At 36.3% G+C, this 23,847-nt stretch overlaps 2 protein-coding genes across 2 annotated transcripts; both read left to right on the forward strand.

Moving 5' to 3' along the window:
- The first annotated feature begins 277 nt into the window (after nt 1-277).
- zmp:0000000521 (spindlin-W) lies at nt 278-12,860 on the forward strand. The gene is made up of 5 exons (XM_057334393.1): nt 278-392; nt 1,167-1,208; nt 3,671-3,918; nt 6,022-6,255; nt 10,408-12,860. The coding sequence occupies exons 2-5, from the start codon at nt 1,189-1,191 to the stop codon at nt 10,611-10,613; spliced, it is 708 nt and encodes a 235-aa protein (XP_057190376.1). The 5' UTR covers nt 278-392; nt 1,167-1,188; the 3' UTR covers nt 10,614-12,860.
- A 119-nt stretch (nt 12,861-12,979) lies between these two features.
- On the forward strand, nt 12,980-20,257 carry hsd11b1lb (hydroxysteroid (11-beta) dehydrogenase 1-like b). Its single transcript, XM_057334394.1, has 7 exons — nt 12,980-13,474; nt 14,845-14,975; nt 15,134-15,245; nt 15,673-15,764; nt 17,653-17,746; nt 17,868-18,033; nt 19,355-20,257. Exons 1-7 carry the CDS (start codon nt 13,390-13,392, stop codon nt 19,530-19,532), a joined length of 858 nt encoding a protein of 285 aa, XP_057190377.1. The 5' UTR covers nt 12,980-13,389; the 3' UTR covers nt 19,533-20,257.
- Nucleotides 20,258-23,847: the final 3,590 nt, after the last annotated feature.

A 23,847-nucleotide genomic window follows, 5' to 3' on the forward strand; every position in this document is an offset into this window, starting at 1 on the left:
TTGTTAATGTAGTTCTGTGTGTGTATTATAAAGTAAATATTGTGCGTATCTACGTTCGTTCCCCAACAACATACATAAAAACTTTTGTCTCTGATGTTTGATTCATATTTTGTGTTTTGCTAATAACGACTAGTTTTACTGGCTCTTACTTTCTGATCTACACAATGCTAGGACACGGGAACACTACTTACGCCCCTTTCGGAGATCACGCAGCCTCAAAACTACATTTTCCAGAACGCTTCGCGCTCTGTTCGCGCTACCCACGCGACAATGCATCCTGGGAGTTGTAGTTTTAACCGACCGTGCCTGGTTTTTGTCTGACGAGCGATATACATGAGGATTGAGGATCTCCGCAGAGGAAAGTCCACCATAGACATGAAAATAGAGGCCAGGTAATCTCGTTTTTCTCCCGCTATATTGACAAAGTCACAGTAGCACACGATTTTGATAGGTTTTGCGATGACGAAAAACGACAAGAAAACCGATTTGGTGGTTGCGCATGAGATACGATCCAGTGTTTTATATCAGCGTCGCTGGTTTTCATGTGAAGCGTCGAAACGAGGCGATATTATGCTTTATATGTTGATTTCTCTTTATTAATGATTCCTAACAGGTTAGTTATGATGTTAATGTTAGATAGAAGAACATAATCCCTCAGAATTAGCCTGGTTTACATGTAACGTGTGATGTAAAATGAGCCCGGCCTCTAGCCGCAATGTTGTAGCCGTCTCACGTGCTGCGGTAATTTAACTTGACTTTAACGTGACATTAATGCGTTGCGTTCTCTTATGTCTTTACGATTTAATGTAATTTAATGTATGCAACACGGACGCTGTTGACATCCGGCAGAGTGATTGACCAATCAAAAGCGAGAGATATGTGTGCGACGCTACAAAATAACAAAACAAAAGGCAACATATGTAACAATGCTGCTGATATCATCAATGTTATATTTTAGCTTGGGATCTTAGTAATAGCATTTAAATAAAATGTCAGGGTTTTTTCTGTAGATTTAACAGTAGCTGTCAGAATCATGTGCTGTGTGGTATGTTGACACTTCACCTTTCTGTTGAAATGAAAGTGGTTTAGGTAGTTGTGTGTGCGTGTGTGTAGTGTTTGCTCTTATTGACTGTGATTGTTCTGATCTCTCACGTTTTCTCTTCTAGGCGTGTTTGAGGTTTTGGAAACATGTCCAAGAAAAGGGGCAGGTGGGTCAAACTTCAGCTAGACTATATATTCTATGTGATGCATTGTTTTCCTTCTACCAAATGACAGATCGCCTGTGACTAGGGGTGTAACGATACACTCAGCTCACGATTCGGTACATATCTCGATGCTGGGCTCACGATACGATACACATCTCGATATTTTGAACAAAATTCAAAAATGAAACTGAAATTCAAATAACATTTATTTTCAAAATATTAACAATTTCAGTAACTTTTTTTTGTTGTACATACAACTTAATAAAGAATTTTAACATTTTAAGGCTTAACTGAACCTGCTGTACTGCAGGTTTGTCACTGAGTGACAGCAAATTTTGATTTAGGTTTAGTCATAGTCTTTTGACTAAAATGCAATTAAGTTTTAGTCATATTTTAATCATCCCCATCATTTTAGTTTTAGTCGACAAAATCTACATTATATTTAGTCTACTAAAATCTATCTGGTTTAACTAATTTAAATGGTGTAATTAAATGTTCCATACAAAGATTTAACCGTTTTGACATAATTTACTTTACCTTGGAATTAAATGAAACCAGGTCATTACCTTTATTTTTCAGAAAAGTTGAGTAACTACTGGATATGCATTGTGCAACACAGAGAATATTAGACCATGAACGACATGTAGAAATTCATTCAGTTTCATTTTGACTCAAGTGACTCGTTCGTTCGGTGAAGGGCGTGTTCATTCAGTACATTCAACCAATGAAACGCTCTGACAGAGCTCACGCTCAAGCGCTATTGGCTCCATGTCTCTTTGAAGCTGCGCTGTCTTTGCTTGAAACAGAAATGAATAAGAAATATCTTTCAAAAAGACATATTACATAAACTGCATGACATTTCTTCAATCATGCAAATCACATACTTGTTTTTTAGCATGTCATTCGATCTTTTAATATACAGTACGACTCACTTCATCGCTTCTCTGATTGGAACAGCGCTGGTTTCTTTTGGCTTACTTTATGTTGCATATCACGTTATGCAGCAGCTCACGTTAGCGGATAAATGAACATTAGCATTTAAAAACGTTTGTGCTGCCTTTAAAATGAGTTGCGGGGTGACTCGCTAGCAGTCACGGTTCAAGTTTGTTGTGTTTTAACGGCGATTGTGAGGGAAATCACGTGGAGACACAGATTGCGTCTTGTGCTTCCTCTTCTCCCAGAGACTTCTCTCTCTACCGCATATGTGAGATAAGCACACGTGACGCGCTGGCGCAGAGTAGGTAGCGTCTTGACCGCTGAACGAATAAAATTAAACATCATATCGTAAAATATCCCCATCTCTCTTCGATGCGCATCGTGAAATTTTTGCATCGCGAAATATCGTAGTACGAAGTATCGTTACACCCCTACCTGTGACTGTATCACCGTGACAATACTGAATTAGATGAAGTACATACTTATCAAGCATTAACCTTCAATGTAGTACAGTGATTGCAGTATGAATAAATTCCAGAATCCAGACATACTACATCCTCTGTGTTTTTGTCTTACGATTTGTCTTTGTATGTTTGTTCACTAACATATTAAAAGCAACTTTGCTAATTATTTAGATGTTGTTAAACAAGTACAATAAAAACACAAGGAATACATTTCTTGGTATTACTCGCACTTAAACAAGCTGCTCACCTCGTAAATTTTCTTTTTGAATTTAGTGGCTATTCAGCTCCTATTGCCTCATGGGATAGAATAGGGTCCATCTGATGCATACATATTATTTTTTTCATACTGATTTTTCTGACGTACCATTGCATGCACACTGATTGTCGTGTACTATATAGTATGGAGTAGTCCATTTGAAATTTGAATATTGGCGTGGTTGGTTGCATTTGTGCAGTTATTTTTTATTATTCTTGTGCCATCATATGCATACAACTGCATAATATTGAACACTGGGCATCCCGCTCTGTAGTACTCCATTGCAAAACCAGTATTGCCAGTTGATCATTTAATATATTATCACTGTGCAGTAGATGTGAAAATTAGCTGCGATTATGATGATTATTTTGATATTCAGTTCAGATTTATTTTGATAGAGCATTGTTGCAAAGCAGGTGTATAGAAAACACATTTTTTTAACCAACAGTAAAAACTTTAGATATAAAAAATGTTTAGATACAAAAAAGTCCGGTTCCTGAAATTATGTAAATCATGATATCACCTAATATCACGAGGTGTAATATTGCAATATTTTGAAATATAATTTCTCTGCAGCTCTGTCAGCATGAACTCGGTTGGCATTATTTCATTTAACTCGAAGCTGATGAGAATATGAACGTGGCAGGCCAGAATGTGTCGTGACATTTCCAGAAATCCTGGAACATTATAAACATTATAAATGTTCGGTGAACGATTGACGCACACAACGGAGCTTCTGGTTAACTTGAACTGAATTCCTAATGCAGTCATGTTTTAAGACTATGGATTCCATCTCATCCGCTCAATAGGAAACGCAGCAGCGGAGAGCTGAGCGACAGTCTCACTCCGGATCCCAACAATCTGCTGGGTCGACGGATTCAGCACAGCTGGAGAGAGAAGGGCGCTTTGACCAAGTGGAAGGGCACCGTGCTGGACCGACTCAGCGTCAACTCCTCCTTATTCATGGTCAAGTACGACGGCTTCGATTGCGTCTATGGCATCGAGCTCTTTAAGGACGAGAGGGTCTCGAACCTGCAGGTCCTCACTGAGAAAGTGGGTGAGTAGGAAACGCTGTCGCACTGCACGCAGGAAACAAACCCAACGACAGGAAGTAGCACATGTGCGTGAATGAGCGGTATACTGTATGACGCTTATCGGTGTTAACTGTTTTAGTACAACATGGGCTGGCAAGTGCAACTCCAATTCTGTGTGATAGACAGTCAACAGTTTATTTAGCTGGAAATTCAACAATAAGAGGAATCGTGCCTGTTTTGAATAAAACAGTGAATACAAGTTCAAAAAGAAATTGACAAATTCAATTGACTGTATTAATTTTCTCTTTTTGTCGGGAAGTGGATGCACTCATGTTAACGTCATTCGTAACGAAAGACAATTCTTGCATCGGTGCAAAAAAGACCCAGCAGTAAAAATGGTGAGATGTTGAAGCTAAATTCAGACTGGATGAGCCACATTCATTCCATTTCAAAATGTGCGCGTGTGTGCTCAACAAAATTGATCCGCATACCGACTCTTGCCAGAAACAGAAAGGCAAGTTTACAGCAAACATGACCTCATTCTGCAGTTTTGCTTGATCGAAGCTGTGTGCAGCTGTACACACATCTGTTTTCCAATCATTCTGCTAAAAATGTGAGAAGTAAAACACCTAATAAATGCCACTGAATTGTGAGACATTTGTTTTGAATAATGTTTTCAGAGGAATGATGAGGTTAGACACGTCATGGCATTTGTGATTTCCTATAATAACACTGGGGTGACTCTCACGAAACCACTGAAACATCGTGGCAGTAAAGATTTGAATGATAAAACATTCAATTCGGTAACACAAAAATGATCACAATAAAGATAATTGTGTTCGCTACCTTGGACAAAACATCATTTTGACATAGGAATAAATTATTTATGTATTTTATTGCTTTTCTGCTGAAATTCTCATAACCGCAACGCGTCCTTATTTGTCTGAGTGCATTATATGTTGTAATAGAGTAAAAATAAATATTAAATAGAGTAAAATTTAAATATTGTGAAAAGAACAATAGGATGTTCTCAAAAAATGAATGACAGAATATTCATGTATAATAAAAATGAAGAAAAAGTGGAAGAAAGAAGTGTCCGTGACTGATACTCTCATCCTCCGTAAAGTTTTTTAACGACTGTTTAAACATACACAAAGATATTTACATGAAGTATGTTTTTATGTGAAGAAACACATCAACTTGTACCTTTTGAACGACTTACAAATGACTTCATATTTTTCTAGTTAAAAATGTAAGATTCTCTTGTCGTGCTGTGTTCACGACGTTTTCCCTTCTCATTACCGATACAGGTAGTTTTCCACATTAAAATAAATTGTGCATGTATAATATTCTATAAAAATATAATTAATTAATGTCTTATTATGTATGATTAATACAAACTTGCTTAGGCATCATGGCTTCGCTTGTTTTACGGTAATGAGATTTTTTAAGGCCTTTTTTGTAATCGTTTTTTTTTATTGTGTTAAACTGTCAGTACTTGTTTTAAATGAATTTTAATGTGTTTTTAAGAAAATCATGTTTGACATCTTAAAACCAAGATTTCGTGAGAATCACCCACATTGTCCATTAGTCCCGGTAATAGATTTTCTTATATAGTTGAATGTAGTCCTGAACATCATAATGACTGGCTGATATGTCAGATAGATTATTTTTACATTTTCTGGGTGGATGAATTTGTGATTATGCATTACCAGTGCAATTCCTGTGGGTGGAGTTTACTGTGTATTAATAGTGTTTTCATTTCCCATTCATTATTAAAGATTCTTTAAAACAACAAACCGAAGCGATTGAAATCAAAATGATTGTCTATGATGCTTAACCTTATGTCACAAATGCAACATTAGAGTTTAACTTGTATTTAATCTGGAATATTCCCTTTTAATAATAATGCGTTACTTGGCTTCTGTAAACAGCCTAGTGGAGTAATAGTTTATTTCAATAAATTTAAATTTTAGTCTTTTATTTTGCCTTCATTTTAAAAAGCTTTAGGACTCCTGTACCCATGGTTAAATCACCAGATAATGCACGGCTTCTTGTTGCTTATTGCTTTTAAATGTAATTATGCTTTATTTTTGTAATGTTTGCTGTTTCCTCACCCTTCTAAGTGAACAACAAAATCAAGGTTCCTCACGATGCAGAGGAGCTGGTGGGCAAAGCGGTGGAACATCTGTTTGAGAAGGAAGATGGGGAGAAGAATGAGTGGAGGGGTATGGTGCTGTCTCGTGCTCCCATCATGACCAACTGGTATTACATCACCTACGAGAAAGACCCGGTACTGTACATGTATCAGCTCTGGGACGACTACAAAGACGGGGATCTGCGGATTTTACCTGAAGCAGGTAAACCAAATCTACGCCTTACGGTTTGCTTGACGAATTTTATATTCATTTTTTATGATCGTGTGAAATTTTCACTTGAATTCACTTGGGTCTCTTTGGAACTTTGAACTCATTACAATCACAATTATTTTTAGTGATGCTTTGAAAAAGCATAACTATTGTTATTCGAACATACATACTTCTTATAATTATTCTTGTTCCGCCAAAAGTTTGGCACGCTACTTGTCCCGAAGCTTTTGACGTAGACCCATGAATGAATACATCACATCGACGGGCCTATTTGGGAATGGTGTGCTATGACTTTTATAAGCAATCGGTTGGGGGGGGCGATGGGGGGGCGAAAAATCACCCGAAAAATCCCATTGACTTAACATTGCGCCCAACTTTGAGGGATCGTAGCTCCGAGCGAGGATATCGTAGAAACATGAAAATAATACACGATTTGAAGGGGTTATCAGGCTCTATAAGAACATCACTCACAATGGGGTGTAAGTTGCACCCCTGGGGTGTGAGAGCCTCCCAAAATTTCAGTATACTAATAATGGCGCCCATAGACTCCCATTCAAAACCTAGATACCAATATATTCACGCGTTATTTTTTCGCTTTGGACCCATGAATGACTACATCAAATCGAGCGGCCCATTGAGGAATGGTGTGTGATGACTTTTGGAAGCGATCGGGTGGAGGGGGTGCGATAGGGGGGCAAATAAAAACCCGAAAAATCCCATTGACTTAACATTGCGCCCAACTTTGACGGGTCGTAGCTCCGAGTGAGGATATCGTAGAAACATGAAAATATTACACGATTTGAAGAGGCTATCGGGCTCTGTAAGAACATCACTCACAATGGGGTGTAAGTTGTACCCCTGGGGTGTAAGAACCTCCCAAAATTTCCCAATCACAGGAAGCATGCCCATATAAGGCGTAAAACATCCCGTGTTGAATATCTTAGCAGTACAACCACTTAGAGACAAGGGGGTGGGCTCATTTTACTCAGACTACCAATCAGTGTGACATGATCATTATGAAGATATTAAGCCACGCCCATAGCAACCATTTACAGCAACCTAGCAACCGATCCCATAGACTCCCATTATAAAAAGTCCATGTGGATATCTTTGCAACACAGCGTCGTAGAGACAAGGGGGTGGGCTCATTTGACTCAGGCAACCAATCAGTGTCCCAGGATCATCATGAAGCTATTAAGCCACGCCCATAGCAACCATTTACAACAACCTAGCAACCGATCCCATAGACTCCCATTATAAAAGGTTCAGGTGGATATCTTTGCAACACAGTGTCATAGAGACAAGGGGGAGGGCTCGTTTTACTCAGGCAACCAATCAGTGTCCCAGGATCATCATGAAGCTTCGAAGCCACGCCCATAGCAACAAAACATGTCAGCCTAGCAACCGTTTAGCAATACCTATATCTCTGCATCGGAACATCGTAGAGAGACGGGGGTTGGTTCTTTACACTCATAGCTTAGAGCATCATCAATTGGCAGATGCTAAGCCACGCCCATAGCAACCAAACACATTAGCCTAGCAACCGTTTAGCAAAACCTATATCTCTGCATCAGAACATCGTAGAGACATAGTGTTTGGTTAAGTTCATTCATGGCTTAATGTGTTATCACCCTAGTGCCCAGTTCCGCGGTTTGCCACAAAGCATCACTCACATTTTCTTCAGAATTCTTCAGAATCTAGTTTTTATTATATTTTCACTGATTCTGTTTTATTTAGGTATTCTTGCACATATTGACGTGTGAATATTCGTTTTAAAAGATAATGGAGGCTTGTGTCTGATTTTTTGCGTGTCTTACACTTAACATGTGTCGCTCGCTGCTTTGAAGTGCTTCGGTCTTCATCGGTTTAATTTTGTTACCAATTTTGGTTGTCAGTTGCGTTGTTTTCGTATGGTTTTGAAGGAGAATCATTCTTATTCTGGTATTGTGAATCCATCATTCTGTGGGTCACAATACCACATGCAGGCGAGACGCACCAATATACAGATATTGACAAATAGCTAAAAAATGTATTATGGCTGATATCATAAATCTTTTATTCTGGTTCTGCTTAAAGGAAAAGTTCCCACATGACGTTCAACATGTTTTAAGACCTTTCGGCGTCTTCACAAATAAAGATATTTAGGTGACCTCCGAGAGATTTCCAGGCCTCCTCATAGACATCATGGTTATAGTTGTTGTCAAGGTCCAGAAAAGTACTAAAGACATCGTTGAATTTTTTTGAAGCGACGACAATGCTTTATGTGCAAAAACAAACCAAAATAACGAGTTTAATCTATATATTCTCCTCTGGCTTGTCAGTATATGGTGCGCGTTCACGTGAATAAATTTTGATTTTGAGATGAACTTTTCCTTTAAATTTCATGAAACAGGATGGAAATGCAGAACACTTCCTGCAATCAGTGTTATCTTGTTTTTTTGCCGCTTCAAAGAGCTACATTTATTCTTAAAGCTACCTTTAAGAAAGGTTGCATGATGAAATTTTGGCCACGCTTCTGTGCAACATGGAGATGCTTAAGAATCTTTGTCACGGCCGGCGTGGAGACGAACCCAAATGCAGGCAGACGGTGGTGAAGGGGTAAAACAAGACTATAATACCCGAAACTCAGAGAACAAAGGAAATACCCACGAGGGGGTGTCTGATAAGATCAACTAAAATACAAAAAAAACTGTAAACCAAAGACTTCCCACGAGGGGGCAAAAACAAGAACTAAGATAATAAATAACACACTTACAGAACGGGACACACAGAGCAAGACAAGGCAGGAACTCGGGAAACAAATGCCACGAAGCATATAAACGCACATAGCACAAGGACCATATACACCAGCACAGGACAAAGAAACAAGAGGGAATTAAATAAGACAGACAAACGAAGGATAACGACACAGGGCAGGTGAGGGTAATCAGACACGGCCGGGAAACAATACAGGAAGTCGAGAACGAGAGGGGCGGGGCCAATGACGAGACACTGGAGAGAATGCATATTATTGTCAAAAGGACAATAATATGTTTCTCTCCACACATAACCAAAGGCTTTGTCATGGCTCTGCCACAGGACCAAGAAAAACATGACTAATAGAGGCAGAGCCATGACAATCTTATTATGTCTTATCTTATCTTGAGAAGATTACAGTCGGATCAGTCTTGTAGAAAACTGCTTTAAAGAAAATAATTCAATTAGGATTGAAATGGCATCCAACACTATTTGGCAGTACATTATATAGTACACTGTGTGCAGTATGAGAATGTTCTGTATGCATGGAATACACAGATTTTTATTTATTTTATTACAGGGACAATGCATATTAATGAACATTTCTGTCAATATGCCAGAGTTAGCCAAACGGCTATTTTTCACCTGCAGTCCCTAGACAGATGGTAAAAGTCACCCTAAAAGAGAGTAAATCATCTTTGCCATAACATTAAGGCTGTAAACTTTTTGGTTTTCATTAAAAGTTAAATTGAACAAGACTAGACAATGAGGTAGGCCTATATTTTGACACTATTTACTCAATTATTGTTAATCTATTGTTAATTTTACTAATACATTTACTATTTAAAATCAAAAGTTGCATTTGTTAATATTTATGGACCAGAGCTTAGTTGTATTTTTAACTAACATTAACAAAAGATGAATAAATACTTGAGCAAATGTATTTGTCATTCATTGTTCGTTAATGTTAGTTAAAACATTTATGAACAAATTTTCATTTGGCTTTTATCCACATATAATCATTGATCATCGCACATAGAGACAGAAACACAAACTTTAAACGCGAGAACTGTTGCGGAGACTACACTGGCCATCTAACATTAACACATTTAACCGGAGCGAATGAAACGAGTAGATCAGCGCACATACATAGACCGCTACGGTAAACATGGGAAGCATAAATGAGCTTTCACCAAGCGCCAGATGTATTACTGAGACTCCGCAATGGACATATTTTTAACATTAACACTATTAAACTACACTATTCGATACTGCGGGACATGCGTGTTGGAACCGTTTCACATTTTTCAGTATCGATACGTCGCGAAATACCGATATGTTTGACAACACAAGCTTCTATTGTTGTGATTTTCTTTGTAAAATCATTCTGTTCCTTTGCTTTCACAGAGAATAAACATCTGCTGCCTGCAGACCGTAAACCCGGAGAGGAAACGGAGAGCCTTGTGGGTAAGCAGGTGGAGTACGTCACAGATAAAGGAGTGAAGAGAACGGGCCTGGTCATCTATCAAGTTCCCGCCAAGCCGTCCGTTTACTACATCAAATACGACGACGATTTCCACATCCACGTATATGACCTGGTCAAGACCACCTAAACAAAACACAGACGAAAGAAAAGAAAACGGTCTCCTCATTTCTCAAGTATCATTGCGTTCTTATTGTACAGTTTGCCTTGCCTTGCTGTGACGGGCGATTGGAAAAACCTCTGTACAGCGTTTGTTGTTTTGTGTTGATGTCATTGTTGACGGGTCAAGAGGACGATTGTCCTATCGAAAGGGCGTTCTGTATATTCCATGTTTATAAGCCGGCCGTTTTTCGCAACGCTTTAGCTTTAATGCCTTGGAAAAGGTCATTGAGTTAAGACACATTCATTTGTATGTGAATGTGCGGTCACGTGCAGCATTTCTTTTGAACTGTAAATAGTTCATTTCAGAAATACATTGTGAGAGAGACAGTTGATGTGAAAAGCAGGCGGCGGGCGTTCTCTAAATTTACAATAACTAACACAGCAGAAATCTATTTATTACATTAAAATGCTTCATAACAAATGTTTGTACACACGAGTGCTTTCGTGTGGTGCGTTGAAAGACGTAGCTGACAGGTCCGATTAATTAAACCAAGTAATTAAACCTTTACCCGAGTGACATCATCACCTGACATCATCAGGCCCCATCTGTAGCATCGTAGCAGAATTCAAAAGAGATTTGTCTGTCCATTTGATTTTATTGCACAGCGTGTCATTTTTGAATTGCAGACGAGCACTTGGGGTTTTAAAACTTGATTTGAGGAAAAAACTAAGCAAACCAGTTTTCCATTGCAAAGCTTTTTTTTTGTTTGTTTTATTTAAATGTCTAATGCCGTGATATACAACAATGTGATCACTAATGAGAAAAATAGATTAAATGCATGGAGTCCAGTCCTGTACGAGCAGCTTAATAAAGTTTTGAATAGGCCTCAGTTTAGTGAAATCCAGCAGGCTGGATGATGAACCTGTTAGACTTCCAGATAATTCATCCCCACTTCTTTATTGCCTTACTGTGAATTAAAGGCAGGCCGAGACGCCCACGTTTATCAAACGTGATATTCATGTTCTCAAAGCTTCACAGCTGATCTGAGCACAGCTTTAAAACAATCAACAAAGCCAGTTTTATGTTCCTGACAGGTTTCTCCTGGTGAACAGGTGTGACATTGAGCTTCATGAGCTCTTTCAAAGTAAAAAAAAAAAAAGAAGAAGAGTCTCACATGATGTGTGTTGTGATTCTTGCTTTTTTTTCTTCACGTGTTGTCTGTAAATACTGCACATACATGTAATAGTCGGCCATGTGTTTAAGTAGCAGATACTTTAGGGCCTTGTTTGCTTGTAGCATTTGCACTTTATTAGGCTGTCAAGTGTAGCTCTACTGCGTCTCGCAAGAAGTCAAACATCCAAACACGGTATGATATTCATTACATTTGACTGGCATAAAAAAGAAAAACTAATCTGGATTAGTTAAAGTCTCACCGGATTGGCATTACCAAATTAAACATGCTTCGTGTTGTGTCAAATTGACGGCTGGGTTTCCAATAAACATGTGATTAAAAAATGATATCAATGATAATATTGGTCAATCTGATCGCATTAAAGGGACCACAGCTTATAGACTTGCATGAAAAGATTTGATTATGTAAATGTAATGCACACACATTACACAGTTCAGCTCTGTTTTCTGAAGTGTGTGTTTGTGTTTTGCATGTGCAAGTCTCAGACTGAAGGTTTCGAATCTCTTTGGTACAGTAGTGCTTCACTGACTCATTGTGTAGTTTGCCTCTATATTTATTATCCACACAGCATGTGTCATTTACTTTATAAACATTTTTTTTGTTTGTTCAGACTGTCGTAATCTCCGGCTCAGTGGTTCGTTCGGGGAACCCAGTTTTGGTAATGTGGAAATAAATCATTCCTTGAAATGCACATTTGTGTAAATGATTGTTATTCAACTTTCTACAAAGTTTGAGAGGAGAGAAATCTTTTTGTTTTAAAACACTTGTAGTATAGTCTCTCTCTCTTTGATGATATCGGGCTGTTGAAATGTTGGAGGTTTCACGATTCTCAATAGGCTTTCGCGGTTTTCTTTCTCCTGTCTGTGAACGAGTAATTCTATCTCTGGCTACCCTGTGACGGTGTTTTATCATGTGGTCCGCGAGCTTCTGCCGATTCCTCCGGTTCTATTTCATCGGTTCTTTTGCTGCTTTTTACCAAAGTTACTTTTTCAGTAAAGTGATGTTGAGGAGGTTCACGCTCCACATCTGTTTGTGTAATGATGTCATCGTAAATAATAAAAAGAGATATTTTTTGCACTGAACATTGTTGTCATTGTGCATGTTTTATTTTATGTTTTTATTATTTTATGTCTGTTTTATTCTGTATAATATTAACATTATATAATTTAACAGTGATGAATGGGGCCATGCAAATTAGCTCATACTCAGACATTTTGTTTAATGGCATTTTATTGTTTGCTGTTGATTTGCATTAAGTAATGTAGTACGTTTTTCCCACTGTTTGGAAATGTAGGAACCAAATTACAATTTTCTTTATATTTACACATATACACTAAGGAAAACAGTTTTGTTTCTTTACCCATAATGCATGAGGTTGTGGCATTCACAGATTGCATTTTAGCCCTTTGATTCATTTTAATAGCAGTAAATGTGTTGTGACTCTTGAGCAATGACCTACAGGTCATTACCCAGCGTGTTAAATCTCAAACAGTTTTTATTGGTTGATTGGTCGAGTTTATAGCGTATAACGTAATATCTGCAGACAGAGGTCGAAGGACATTTCTGAAATCTCTAACATAATATTCACATGCTGACATTGGATCTATAATCATGAACGTGTTCTCGTACTTGAGTTTCTTTCTTTTGGCTGCTGCGGCTGTTTTGGCTTACATGTGGAGGGACACGTTTGATGCAGGTCAGGCCGGCGACAATTATATATTTTGCTCTATATTACCCTTAATTGAAGCATCTGAAATATTGTCAACACTTTGACATTTTCTGACAGTGCTCAATGATGTTTTTGCCTGATAAAAACATCCATCAAACTTGTAAAGATTTTGCGAAATATAGCTTGAGAGAGATTTTAGTAGTTACAGATGTTCTTTATACAATTTCAGCAAAAGTTTACAAGACACAAAACAGAAACACTTGGGCATGTGCAGGCAGGTTCTTTCATGAAGGCTACGTGTCATTCTGTTACTGTATCTATCGTGTTAATGAAAAAAGTCCCATAGTGTCAGAAAAAGTACAGTATATACGTTTTTATAGACTATAAACTTTCTATGATGTCGATAAAGTTTGCAGTAATGCCATGTATTCCATCCTATATGTACAGTAAGCTATATATAGTATGTTTGTGATTTCTTTATTTTCTTTTAAAGTTGCTTAAAACCAATACCACATTAAATTAATAATTTTGAATTTTTGAAATGAATTGGATGCAGGACCTCAAGCATCCTTAAGTATCTGGAACAATGAATGCATGTTAAAATGCATCTGTAATTTATTAAAAATTTCATTTTGAAAATTTCAATGCATATTATACAAAAGTTAGAAGTAATGATCATCACTTTTCTCAACATATTGTTTGTTCCTAATAGATACTAAGCTCCTGCTGCTATGCTAGTACTGACTTTTATATCGTTCCCAATGGGCAGAGCTGGATCAGTGTATGATCTGACTGAAAAATGAAAAAAATGCATGATCATTAATGTAATCAAACACTCTTAAAAATAAAAGGGCTTAAAAAGTTCTTCACATCGATACCATAAGAACCATTTTTGGTTCCACAAAGAACCATCCAGTCAAAGGTCCTTCAAAGAACCATCTCTTTCTTACTTTTTAATAATCTGAAGAACCTTTTTTCGCTACAAAGAACATTTTTTGAAACAGAAAGGTTCTTCAGATGTCAAAGGTTCTTTATGGAACCAAGAGGTTCTTCTACGGCATCCAAAGAACCTTTTGAAGCACTTTTTTTAAAGAGTGTGTAGAACCTTTTTTGTCTAAATGGTTCCGTAAAGAACCTTCAACATCTGAAGAACCTTTCACAAAAGGTTGTTTGTGGCGAAGAAAGGTTCTTCAGATTACGAAAAAGTAAGAAAGTGATGGCTCTTTGAACCATGATTCTTTGTGGAGCCAAAAATGGTTCTTCTATGGCATTGCTGTGAAGAATCTTTTGAGCACCTTTATTTTTAAGAGCGTATGTGGGTAAATTGTGTAGTAAATGTTCTCTTTGTTGCAAGGCATTTTTCGGAATGACACGCAGGGTAGTGTTTTTGCACACAGAGTCTGTTCGGGGGTCGCGGGTGCTTGTCACAGGGGCCAGTAAAGGCATCGGAGAGCAGATGGCCTACCATTATGCCCGCTTTGGAGCAAATATTGTCATCACTGCCAGAGGAGAAGATGGTTTAAAAAAGGTCAGATGTTTTGTTTCAAATATACAGTTTATATACAGTACAGTATACTGTATATATTTATACTGTATTTGATACACATGATTGATTGCTTCTTGCAAAATTGCAAAAGCACACATGAAGCACATGTGCTGTTTAGAGCTGTTCTTGTGGATGTTCAGGTGGCACAGAAATGTGTGAAACTGGGTGCTCAGAAGGTTTCATATGTGACTGGAGACATGTCTGACCCCGCAGATCCTGACAGAGTTATCAAATACACTCTGGACAAACTGGGTGAAAACATTATTTTAATGCAGATGAAATGTCCAATAGAGAATGTGAAGCTGACGTCACGCCCTATGTTGCATGTTGCGGTGGCGCCGCCATCTTGGGAGGATAATACTCCACTGCTATTGTTGTTTTGATATGTACCGTTACTTGTTTGATATATGGAGAAATCAAAAGTGAAAGAACCACAGGCTTTTCCTGAACGACTCTGCGTAATGCTATTGCAGTTTTTTAACACTGCAAGACCGACCTACCATAGTTATATTTCCTCATCAAACAAGAAAAACAAAACACTGCATTGAACGCACTAGCAGCCATCCACCCAAGATGGCGCAACATTCAACGCAGCGTGACGTCGATTAACAAGCTCTGTCTATACCTTGCCAAACATTCTCCTGAAATACATACTGAGTGCGATTCATTTGTCCTGTAGGTGGATTGGACTATCTAGTGTTGAATCATGTTGGAAGCAGTTATATTGAGTTTTGGAACAGAGACTCAGATCATGTCAGGACACTCATGCAGGTAAATAATGTCCCTGATTCTTTAACACGTGGTGCTTATGGCAAGCCGAATTAGCTTTTAATCATTCTCAGGATATGAATTTTTGATATCAACAATTCAATTTTTACTAGTAAAAATTATAATTCTTGATATCAAGAATAGAATTTCTACTAGTAACAATTGCTATTTTTGATATCAGTAATTACATTTTCATTAGTAAAAATGTGAATTACAATGACGTCATCACTCGCAGAAATGTGCATTCTTGATATCAAAAATTGAATTTCTACTAGTAAAAAAGTCATTCTTGATATCTGTAATTGCATTTTTACTAGTTAAATATCACAATAGGCTGCCATTCAAATTCAATTTCAGATATCAATAATTCATTTCTTACACGTTACAAATCTTATTTCAGATATCAGAAGTGCAATTCTTACTAGTAAAAAACATAATTTTTGACATCAAAATGTAACTCGTTGCTAGTAAAAATGCCAATTTTGATATCAAGAATTCAATTTTTACTAGTTGAAATGCTCATTCTTGATATCTGTAAATGAATTTTAACATGTTGCATTTGGTATTTCTGATATCAGGAAATATATTTCAGATATCAATAAATCTGAGAGTAATTGTAGATATCTAAAATGGCTTTCTTACTAGTAACAATCGCATTTTTGATATCAAGAATTAACATTGTCACTAGTGAAAATGTAATTACTGATATCAGAAATTGGCATTTTTACATGTAGTAATTCAATTGTTGATATCAAGAACAGACATTGCCACTAGTAACCACACAATTGTTGATATCAAAAATTATGTTTTTTACTAGTAAGAATTGCATTTCTGATATCTGAAATAAGATTTTTAACACGTAAGAAACGAATTACTGATATCTGAAATTGAATTTGAATGGCAGCCTATTGTGATATTTAACTAGTAAAAATGCAATTACAGATATCAAGAATGACGTTTTTTACTAGTTGAAATTCAATTTTTGATATCAAGAATGCACATTTTTACTAGTGAAAATGTAATTACTGATATCAAAAACAGCGATTGTTACTAGTAAAAATTGAATTGTTGATATCAAGAATTATAATTTTTACTAATAAAAATTGAATTGTTGATATCACAAATTCATATCCTTAAAACCAATTAAAGCTAATTCGGCTTGCCATAGGGTGCTAAGCTGCAATATGCTCTATACATTGGACGGTAATGTCATACATTATCTCTACTATTTTAGTTTATTCTGTAAAAAAGGATGAAAGTTAAATCACAGTTATTCTACATAGCCCCAAAGAAACTAGATAAAGAAAAGGGTTTGACTTTAGATTTAACATGCAAATATTGTTTGTATGTAAATATTTAACTACATTTAAATTGGCTTTACGAATTGTTTTATACAGTTCTAGTTATTTCAGTTATTTCATGTAAAAATATGTGAAAATATATGAAAAGTTTATTTGCAAAAACAGGTTTCAAAAATCATGTTTTTATTGTCTTAGTTAGCTGTATTTCTTTGAGTTAGTATTACTTAATCAAAACAATCCAGCTGCAGTTGGATTGCTATTACTTGAAATGCAAATAGTAAAAAACATGATTTTAGCAAATGAACTCTTCAGATGTTGCCATGATTTATAGTTTTTTCAAACAAACTCTTGGCAACTAGATTTGCCAAAGTATTCATCTTAAAAAGTTGCTCAAAACAACTGCAAAGAATGCTGAACACATTTTTAAGGTTTTCTTGTGTTTTGAATAACCTTTTGGCAACAGGGGGTTGAGCATGAAAAATGTCAATTTAATTTAAGTCAATGTAATGAAACTGAATAGATTCAAAGAGAATGGAGTCAAAGAGCAGAAGAAACATGCAGTGAATGCTAACAGATGTCACTGGTGACAGGTGAACTTTGTGAGTTATGTGCAGATGACTGCCGCTGCACTTCCAGTGATGGAGAAATCACGAGGTGCTATCATCGTCATATCATCAGTGGCAGGTGAGTCTGAGCATCATGATGAAAATAAAACAATGTCCTCTTCATTTAAATGGCTTGTACATGAATACCGTCAGATAGAGCAGTAAAATACAGAATGTAAAAGTGTTTTTTCACTGTTCAGGTAAGCTTGCCTCTCCGTACGTGGCTCCGTACACATCCACTAAATTTGCTGTGAATGGATTCTTCAACACGCTGCAACACGAACTGGCAATCCAGAAGAGCAACGTATCTGTGACCATTATGATCCTGGGGCTTATTGACACTGAGACGGCCCTGGATAAGATCAAGTTTGTGTTCTGTTGATTTTATTTAAGATTTATTTAATAAATAAGCATTTTTGTTTATTTGAACACTTTTAACCTTTCAAAATGTTTAGCAACATCAGCTTTGTACATAAATACCAAAACTTGGTATCGTTGTTGGATTTGATATCATCTTTACCAAGGTAGTTATTTTGTTTAGCATATGCTGAAAAAACTATATAAAATTTATAGACGGTCACAGCAAAATCGCCAGTGTCAAAAAAGGTCTCATTAACTCTCACAGTGTTTATATAATCCACACTTTGAGAGTGTGGATTATATATACACTGTGAGTGTTAATTTGTCATTTTTGAACACTGGCGATTTTACTGTGTAGACAAACGTTACTGCGCATGCGCATAGCGCATAACGTTTGTGGCCCAAACTCCGGTACACATCTGCATAGAATAGAGTCGCTGTAGATTATTTCTGATAACAAGCAAAAGAAATAACAAGTAAATACATTAGCTAGCAAGTTAAAAAATATGTCTAGACAGTATTATATTGGATTACCAGTATAAGAACCGTAACTTGGCTAAACTTAAATGCGACAAAGTTACACGACCCATTCAACAAATTTTGTATTTATTAAAATGATTATACAATAAATGTTCATATAAATTAATATTAATATAAATCGATTAAAATGTAAATAGTTATATTATTAGCCACTAGCCAGACCGATCAACAAACGCAGACTGGAAGTTAACTTAGGGCCAGGCACATGCTTCCGATGAAACCGTCTATATAGCAATCTCATGTTTCCTAAAGTCTTTTGTCGTTTTATGCTTATAATTATATATATCTCTATTTATATGTGTATGTTCATGTTAACTGCTGCACGTTCAATAGCCTGAGCATGAATATTGTTGAACAAATAATTCTAGTTTCATGTTCTTATTTTTACAGTGTTTTGGAAGTAATCAGTTGTTTTTTCTGTGTATCACACAAGAATGTTTAGAAAGCACATCATAATGAACAATATAATGCTTCACACCACCAGCCTTTTTTTCATTCATAATCTTTTTTCTTTCTTCACACATTTTGACTAAGTATAAAGATGAATGTCCAACCATTACTCACCCTGAAATAAAAAGAAATCACAATATTGAGAATAATGACAATTGAATCAGACCATTTGAACTCATTACTGATGTCCTAAAATGTGTCATTAAAATTGAATATATTCAGTCCAAGATTAGAGTTTAAGGTTTTATCTTTATGTCTTTTTATTTCGAGGTAAAATGGTTCGTGTTTTTATAAGCATCAGCCATAAATATTCTTCTTTTTCTCGACTGCTTTGCAGAGGATTCAGCAGCATGACTGCTTATCCAGCGGGTGAAGCGGCTCTCAGCATCATTAAAGCTGCAGCCACACGTCAGAAAGAAGCTTTCTACCCCTGGTTCCATTACTTCACATGTCTGTTCAGAGACTGGTTCCCATTTATTAAAGACCTCATGCTATCGGACTTAAATAAACAGTGATTCTCTCCCATAACTCAAGATTTCCCATGACTATCAGAGATAAACAAAGATATCTTAAAAAATGCTGTATGAATCAAATTTGATTTGAAATTGTAATTTCGAAAACAACTGTGAAATTGGTAAGAAAAGTGAAAATATGTATTTAATTTACGGACACAAATCTACAGACCTTCACAATGCAACACTGTAAATAAAACAATATGTAAATTTAGTCTCATAAAAAGTTAATGTTTCACTTCCATTTAGTGTAGTGTACCTGTATCCTCATGGTAACAGAATTATAGTGCACTTGCACTATCTAGGCGTTATACTGGTTAATAAACAGCCACACTACAGCAATCCTACAAGGCCAAAGTGATCGCAAGTCATTGACTTCATTGCATATCTGATATAACTGTTATCTATTCAATAAATAAATCTACCGTACAAGAGTTAAACCAGACATGACAGTTTTAGGTCAAGAGATGTTATTGTGTTTTTTTAACCTTTTTTGCTCTTGTTTGTAATCTGATTTGACCAAAATGGTAGATTTGATGATTTTATGTACTCAGTTGTGAGTCCTTTAAATTGATTTGAGAATTATTTTAAAATCTGAATCGGTAGAAAACACAAAGCAGATATAACATCACGTATAGGGCTTCAACTTTAAAAGAAAAAAAATCGTAATGTCGATACTATACAACTCTTTGTACACTTCAGATACATGCATCTTTTTTGAAGGACGTTTGCAGTAAATGAAAAAAAAAAAAAACAGAATGTTGAGTTGTCTCTCTTTGTCTGATGTAGTAGATTTTGATGCAAAAACTCAAACCCAAAGTTTGGGAATTGGTGGACATGTTTTCTATTCTATTTCATATTCTAGTAGACAAATGCATGGATTTATATTTTCGTGACATTTAAATCCCTTATATTCATAAATGCAAGATACTTGTTAGTCAAGTTAATTAATTTAGTTAATAAATATTAATTGTGACACTGTATTAACTTCTTTACCAAGGTACAATGTTATTTATTTGAAATGGATACGTTTAACAAGAACGAAAAAGACTTTAATCTAAATAAGTAATGATAGCTCACTCTTAAACATGTTATTTAAAATAGCCTATAGCTGTAGACAAATCTTTATTTAACCACTGAACATATACATTTATTTAAACTTTTACATATAATCTTCTCACTGATTTACTCTGTATTATTATATTTGTACAAATCAATAATATAAATATATATTCTGTGTTCAATTGTACAGTAAGTTAGAATACCATTGGCTATTATAGGCTTCTAACAGTAGATGGCAGCAAAAGGTTGTTATGTGGTCAAAAATATCAAAGGTCCCTTGTACTGAAATTCTTCAAACAAACGTGGGCACTGCTTGACCAAAAAATGCTCTTTGTTGTCTCAACTACACATACTACACATTCCTTCATATAGTATGCTTTTCTGCAGTTTGCACTAGAACACACTGATGTTTTGTTCTAGTTCAATTCTGTTTTCATTGAAATTACATCATAAACCAGCATGGTTTACGCACAGCTAACACAATGCTTTACCAAATAAACTACATTAAGAGTGCAATATGTGCAGGATACACAAAATGCGTTATTGCTGTAGATACACCGTTGGTCATCCCCACGACATTCAGTGTCACAGCCGCTGGCAGCTCATTATAGAAAACACAAAACTATCACCATACAGTACTGAGCAACAGCGAGACCCCCAAGACCTCCCTCTGTCTTCGGTAGAAAATCTTCAACGACTCATTCCTTTGATGGAGTGCCTAATGAGAACTTTAACTTTAGCACTGCTTATTAACTCCATATTGAATAAGAAAACTAGAATGATTGACTGCTGCCTGCTTCTTACAACCATCATCTAAACACAGAAAATAAGCTTGTCGTGTAGGGAAATGAAAGCAGCATTGATTTTTGTTTTGATGTCTGAAAGGGAAGGTCTCGCCCTGGATTTACTGGCTTTAAACTGGATCTGAGCTCACTTTATATCCACCAGAGCTCTCCCAAGCCTCTGTTTCCAATAGCAACCATGTATGCACAGCATCCACGGGGAAAGCAGAAGTTTCTCGTTGCATCTGATCGCTCAGCGGGGAGTGGAAGATCTTAACAGTTCCCGACCAGCAGTGGAAAAAATATTAGCATCCCTCTATTTACACAGTCAACAACCTCAATACAACAATGACTGATTTACTCGTGTTGTTATTCCCTCAGAATTACATTTTATATTAATTTTGTGTTAGTATATTTCATTGTATCCGTAAGTATATTTTAGGCATACTTTATGTACTAGTACAAGCATACTTGTAAGGGCACCCTTTCAATACTTGGGATTCAATTTTATTTTATTAGATTCCATAAAAGTAAATGTAACCATTTGTGTTATTTTTACCACATTTTTTTTTACATTTTATTATCATTTGTAACATTCACTGTCTCTGGTGTTTGTCACATGTTGGAACTTTTAGACATACACTACAAATCTGAGTGCATTTTTGGTACAAATAAATCAACAAGTAATAAGTGTTCACTCAGATTTTGCATGTGCTAGAAAGTAGCTTACTCCCAATATAGTGCACTAACTAGGAGATACAGGGAGTGGTTTTGGATATAGTTTGCCAGAACAGTCACCAGAATTGCGAATATTCCTAAACTCTGTTGTAAAGCCCCACAAATACCCAAATTGTTCAATATATTCTGTTCTTGATACCGCAGTATAACTGAGACAGTTACATTCTACATTCTGAGCTTAAATCTTTTTAGTCACATTTCATCCCTGCTGTTTTGCAGCAAAACAGTCATAAGATTGTCATAAGTCACGGTTTACAATAAGTTTTTGAAAAGTTTCCAGTGCACAGTGGCAGAGGGATGTGGGCCGGGCAGCCGGGGTCATGTTGTGAAGTGAAACAGTTGGATTCCTCTGCTGTCTTTCCTTGTCAACCCCATGTCATTAATTAAAACCTAATTTCCTTCGACATCACAGTCATAGATTGAAACTGACTTAGAGACCCTTTTCAATTAAGGTGCAAAGATCCAATTATGAAAGTGATTAATTGCAGGGGAGGAAAATGAAAGAGGAAAGACCCAGTCTTAAAATGGCTCTCCCAGCGGCGAAGGTGAGAAATCATTGGACAAATTAAAATGACAACCAAAGGAGGCTGAAAGGTCACAGTGTGAATGAAAGCTATGAAGAATGATCACATAAAACCGTATCAAGCCAGGTCTCCACATTACCTCCCAAAACCAAATGATTTGAGCTGTGATCATTTTACATTACATTACATTTTACATTTTTACTTAAAACATGAAACACATCTGGCATTAAAAAAACCTTGAAATTTACATTTTACCAAGATGAACATCAACAACATTACAGTCTTGGTAAACAATACAATATAGCTCAAATATGTTACATCCAATAAGCCAACAGAGACATCAACTGACCGCTCAGAAAACAATTACGTAGACAGTTTAGTGTCTAAAAATCTACAGAATATATGATGTAATGTAAGTCTACACTGTAAAAAAAACTTAATTTTACAGATTTTCCACGTAAAATGTCAAAAAGCTTGTCTTTTCAGTTTTTTTTACAGATTGTTTATGTATTTTTGAAATACGGTCAAAAACTATAAAATTACAGAAAAGGACAGCAAATTTACAAGAATAACAATGTATTATATATTCTTATATCCTGTAATTTTACAGGAAAAACAATTATTTTACAGTATGTTTCTGTCAATCCAGCTGACAGAAAATGTAATTTTTGTACATTTACATTTAGTCATTTAGCAGAAGACCAGCCAGTAGAGCATTGCAATAGTCCAGTCTGGACAGGACAAGAGCCTGGACAAGAACTTGTGTAACATGCTCAGCCAGGAAGTCTAATTCTCCTAATATTGTAGAGGATGAATCTACAGGACCGGGTGGTGCTGGCAACATGATCTCTGAAGCTCAGCTGATCATCAATTACCACTCCCAGGTTTTTACAGTGTACTGTACAATCTAAACACATTAGCTGTAACTGACAAATGACTTCAGCCTGTGTGAATATTTACTGATGTTTTATTATTTGGACAGAGGAAATAAATGCTTTTGTTTTCTCAAGATACATGACTGGCTCAGGTGATGTGAGCGTCATCTCTTCTGTTGTTTGTCATCATTATGAGTCTGATTATCCAAACAGATAAGTCATACCTGTGAATATAGACACTACACAGCAGTTATAGCAACTGAAGAAAGACCAATAAAATATATAGCATTGAAGAATCAGAGGGAGACAGCGCAAAGCTGGAAAATCTCTTGATCCT

This window comes from Triplophysa rosa, linkage group LG5 (assembly GCF_024868665.1).
Source record: "Triplophysa rosa linkage group LG5, Trosa_1v2, whole genome shotgun sequence".
Classification (NCBI taxonomy): domain Eukaryota; kingdom Metazoa; phylum Chordata; class Actinopteri; order Cypriniformes; family Nemacheilidae; genus Triplophysa; species Triplophysa rosa.

Coding starts and splice junctions, on each gene's coding strand:
- zmp:0000000521 (XM_057334393.1), top strand. CDS start 1,189: ATGTCCAAGAAAAGGGGCAG. Junction 1,209..3,670: donor ATGTCCAAGAAAAGGGGCAG/GTGGGTCAAACT, acceptor TCCGCTCAATAG/GAAACGCAGCAGCGGAGAGC. Junction 3,919..6,021: donor GGTCCTCACTGAGAAAGTGG/GTGAGTAGGAAA, acceptor CACCCTTCTAAG/TGAACAACAAAATCAAGGTT.
- hsd11b1lb (XM_057334394.1), top strand. CDS start 13,390: ATGAACGTGTTCTCGTACTTGAGTTTCTTTCTTTTGGCTGCTGCGGCT. Junction 14,976..15,133: donor GAGAAGATGGTTTAAAAAAG/GTCAGATGTTTT, acceptor GTGGATGTTCAG/GTGGCACAGAAATGTGTGAA. Junction 18,034..19,354: donor ACGGCCCTGGATAAGATCAA/GTTTGTGTTCTG, acceptor ACTGCTTTGCAG/AGGATTCAGCAGCATGACTG.